The 4,829-nt window shown below is 33.3% G+C and overlaps 1 protein-coding gene across 3 annotated transcripts in view; it reads left to right on the top strand.

Moving 5' to 3' along the window:
- Positions 1–2,594: 2,594 nt before the first annotated feature.
- LOC100186714 (mannose-P-dolichol utilization defect 1 protein) overlaps positions 2,595–4,829 on the top strand; it is an 18,109-nt gene continuing 15,874 nt past the window's right edge. The window contains exons 1-4 of one of the 3 annotated variants that reach the window (XM_009863846.3): positions 2,595–2,805; positions 3,449–3,514; positions 3,860–3,992; positions 4,300–4,360. In XM_009863846.3, the coding sequence (XP_009862148.1) occupies positions 2,727–2,805; positions 3,449–3,514; positions 3,860–3,992; positions 4,300–4,360 (339 nt within the window). In that variant the 5' untranslated portion in view covers positions 2,595–2,726. The remainder of the gene's footprint in view (positions 2,806–3,448; positions 3,515–3,859; positions 3,993–4,299; positions 4,361–4,829) is intronic. The other 2 variants (XM_026838218.1, XM_009863844.3) reach the window with 2 other exon arrangements.

The following is a 4,829-nucleotide window of genomic DNA, read 5'->3' as shown; positions in this document are numbered from 1 at the left end:
AACGATTTATTATATTGCGTATCGCGCATATTTGACATTTTAGATATCCATATACCTACTTTTACTGTGTATGTGTGTAAATTAGATCCCTTCTTCACATTTCTGTACAACCCACACGTTTCGACCTATGCGTGTGTATGTATCTAAATATATTGCAATTACATATCTGTATATTATATCTATATACAAATTAACTACAAATGTACACCGACACTAGCACGCTGCACTCACGGTTTATACACTCATAACGATGATAAATTCCGGTGTAGTTTTCCTTATTCTTTCATGTTAACGTACAAATACATATATTCACTCATTGTATTCTGCGATCAGAGCAATAAAATGAACGAGTTCAAGTATGGCGTCCTATTAAAATCGACACACCAATAGGTCTGTTAACTGTGGCACGTTTGTGATTTTGGCGATGATCAAGTACACGTATTGTTGGACGATTTAGGTTATAGTAGGGAGGGACAAGACGGGACACCTTTAGCACATATATCCTAAACGTGTTTTAAACAATTAATAACGGCCTACGAAAGTCGTGAGGATGCGGTTGTAGAAATACAAATATTCTTTGTTTACTACCAAATGAATCAAAAAGTAGCATGAAAAGGTCTCCCATCTTCCCCCACCCTACTTGTTAGTGCTATGGGGTAAGATAGGATACAGCAGTCAGCAGCTAAAGCTCATTTTATAATGGTGATTTGAACGATTAACAACGCTGTTTTAGTGCGCGGCTGTGCGGGTCTGCGGTGGTACGATTCTGTAAATATTCTTTTTTAGTAACCAAATGGGACGATAAACGAGCATGAGAACATATGGACCATCTTACCCAACACAACATAAAAGCAGTGTATTAAACTGTGTTCTACAGGTACTGCACATGTTTGGTATGAAACTGCATTAAGTAGAGCAGTACCTCGTTCAAAAATTACGCATGCGTTGTGGGAAATACCAGTTTTTTTTTATAAATGGCAAATAGGACAACGGAGTTTAAAAACTCACGTGTTATAGTCAAGGTCACGGCCTATCTCTAGTAGGCCGTGTTAAGGTATGCGCAGTAATTGTACATTTATTATTGTGCCATACTTTATAGGTGTTAATATCACTGCTAACACTTACCGCGCAACATACATCTATATATTATAGGGCTCAATAAGTATACGTCTTATTACGGACACAGGCACAAAAATAGACACTGTGTCAATTAAACCATTTGAATAGCATAACTAGTATATCTGTTTCTGGGAATTGGTTTGTCAGGGCCGTACTGTTCCAGGTAACATATAGGGCCGGTAGTTGCCTAGTACGTATAGGGAGAATAATTTATGCGTAATGCTCTTGTAATTAAAACGTAGGGCCCCGTAAAGGTATCATAAAAATGTATAAACTTATTAAAAAAATGGACCAGTGGCTTTTTGTTTCACTTTATTAATTTTGCAGTTTTTGTTTTTACCCTTATACGTCCTGTAAATAGGACGTCGAACCGTCGGTACCGTATTCAATTGCCAGAGAAGAGCTGCTTTGGAAAGGCGCTTTGCCTGACAGCAACGTTTTATACATTGCAACAGTATGTTTAAAACAGATCAAAGGACAGGAAATAAAGAAATTATATATGCACCATGCGTATTTTCTGTCTAGGAAATTTACATATAGCACCCATGCCACCTAATTACAGTCACGTATTAAGTAACATGGTGTAACCATAGTCATTATGAGGTAAAATTTGACTTTAGGTTATCTGTTATAACTACCGACGGAAGTATTGTTTGCTGCTTTGTATGCAGTAGCAGTTGGGCGCTTGCATCTTAATTATTAATCGGGTTCGATGCTCGATATTAATACCATTGACCGCGTATAATGGGTCATTCAACAGACGGCATTATAATTGCTACAACCCTGGGGTCACCAATGGCAATGGGTTGTTCAGATTGCCATTAATTCAGAAAAATTCACAAAGTACAAATATGGTATCTCGTAGCGGTGTATGAAACAAAACACCCTTTATATAACGACTTCCGTTGCACCGCCACGCGAGTCTTAATTAATTATAATTATATAGAGGATGTTTTGTTTGTAAATTTGAATAATGCACAGTGAATAAAGTACACATACTTAGTACTAAGGCTAAGCTAATCTGAATTCGCCAGACACCGGATTATGCTCAATAACACTCATTTTTTATCAGCACAGAATTGCAGCAAGATGACACAGACAAACATAAAACTTATGCCAATATATGAGCATTAGCCAACAACGGGTCACCATTTCTTTTAGATTTCAGTACGTAGCCTAACATGCAAAACCAGCAAAACTAGCAATCTTTACTACAAACTTAAAAAACTCATATTTAAACTGGTTTCTAAATTGATTGTTACGTGTCATGTCAATCATTGATATTTTAACATACCAGTTTAGCGTTATGGCTCCAAAACACTTCGTATATTATGTTTATACTCTATATTTATTAATATTTAATACAAATTTGAAGTTAATAAGATATTAATGTACTTAAAAACAAATTAAAAGTTTTAAACAGGCTATTTTGTGTTTAATCTCCGTGATGATTTGTTGTTACCCTAAGTAAAATGTTAAAGTTAGGTCTGAGCAGCGGGAGAGTAATCTCACTTCAAGTCTGAAAAGTCTGAAGAAAATTTGATCTCGTTTTCTAAACAAATACGGAGAGAGATCGCAAGTGCAATTAATCAGTTTCAATCAGCAAAATGTTTAAACAAGCAATGAGCTTGTTTATGTCAGATCATTGCTATGACAAATTTTTCTTGGACTTTGACTTTTTTAACGGTAAGAGACTATAAGAGTATAAAGGTATGCATAGTTATGAATATGATTATGATAGTTATAACACATTTTCGTCTGTTTAAATGTTATTTACTACTAACTTATCAGTGAACTTTCTGTGATAAATTTAGTAAATACTACAGACGACATAACTTTTAGCTAAAAGTGGTTGGTCTAAAGGAGCCAGTTAGTTGAGCTATAATAGTCAATTTAAAAGGAGACACAGTTTTTTTATAATTGTTTGAAGTTTGATTCAAGAGAGATGTATATAAGAAGAATGAAGGTTTAAATTTATGTTTGTGTACAAAGTTTTCTTTCTGTCTTGCATTACTTTTACTGTACTTCATGAGTCTTTCTATTTGTTTATAATTACCGTTACTGTGATCAAATAAAATAATGTTCTGTGCATTGCGTATCAATTTAAAAATATCAAAATGGAATCTGTGCATGAAGTAGTGTACCTTAGTCAGGAAGATGCCATGTTTGTGCTTTGGTTTGAATCTAAATACACTTTTGCAGTTATATAAGTCAGATGTTTTTGGTAAGATTAACCTAAAACTGTTTGAAACAAGTTTAAATACAACTCCGTTTTATTGATATATGTGTATTCACTATCCAGTATCTACCAATACCTTTTTTTCCACAGCACCATGCCTAACTGCACTCATCAGCAAACTACTTGGTTATTCAATTGTTGCCGGGGCAATGATGGGTAATAATATTATTTGATTATATTTATTGAAAAATCGATATATGTCTAACATAATTTTAAAAGTATCTGTTATATACGACATTTAGAAATTAACTTGTGTAAAAGCAAGTTGTTGTATTAACCGAAACTAATTATGTTCTATTTTATATGTATTAAATACGCTGTTTACCCAATCAAAAATATAACAATAACTGTAAGATATGTATTAAATGTTTTTAACATACAGTGACAGTGTACTTGGTAACATAGCCTATTATAGAGTATTTTTTTAAATTGTTTACCAGCTGCTGAGCTGACCATGTATGCTCACCAAATAATATGAGTAATGCCTATATATTTTTTCAGTAAAGGTTCCTCAAATTATAAAAATAATAAGCGCCAAAAGTGCTGTTGGTGTCAGTTTTACTTCATTGTTATTGGAAATCTACGCAGTCACAACTTTCTTTGCTTACAGTCTAGCAAAAGATTTCCCGTTCAGGTGTGTTTTGCTGGATTTATTTTTCTTTTTTGTTTCATATTGAAATTGACCATAATATCTGTGTATTATGCACCAATGTAAAAATAATAACTTTCATTTGTCTCTTCGATTATGGTATGCTTCGATTATGGTAGATTTAGAAACATTTTAAACAAAAAGACAGGATATAGCGACAGAACAACGGTTGTTAAAACACGCTTACAGTTAAAAAATTTAAACATGTCTAATGGCCCACTAAACAATACAAGTTTTATTTAATTAAATTAACTGTACGTAGATGGGATATAATACATTGTGTTTGTTTTAGTACTTGGGGCGATGCATTTTTCTTGATGTTGCAAAATGTGTTCATTGGAGCTATGATCCAGGTAAATAAAAGTTAATGTTTAGCTATGTTTGTGATATCATGATATGCAATACATTAATCATCAACCATGCATATCTTGTGTGAATAAAAAAACTACACGTCAAAATGAAGATGGTTGTCACAACCATGTAAAGAATCTTTTTTGTCTCGCTGTGCGAGATACTTTTCAACCTAGTTATGAGTTGTTTTAAATGCCAACTACCTAAAATTAATAAAATACCACAGAAAATCACCCACAATATTACAAACATGGTATTGGTAACTTTTAAGTGTGTATGTAAAAGAGTATCCGTGTTATACCTACTGTCATTTCCCCGCCATGTGAGAATAAAGAAACTGCATGTTCATTTAAACAAAGCCATACCATTAAAAAATTATGTTTATCCAAACTGTGAATAATTTACCAAAGCATATTATTTTTTAAAGGAAATGCAGTAATATATTATAAATTGGTTCCACTTCAAATATTT

The sequence above is a fragment of the Ciona intestinalis genome, chromosome 1, assembly GCF_000224145.3.
Source record: "Ciona intestinalis chromosome 1, KH, whole genome shotgun sequence".
NCBI lineage: Eukaryota > Metazoa > Chordata > Ascidiacea > Phlebobranchia > Cionidae > Ciona > Ciona intestinalis.
Note: the sequence above shows the minus strand (reverse complement) of the source record. Positions and strands in the feature narration are given on the sequence as shown.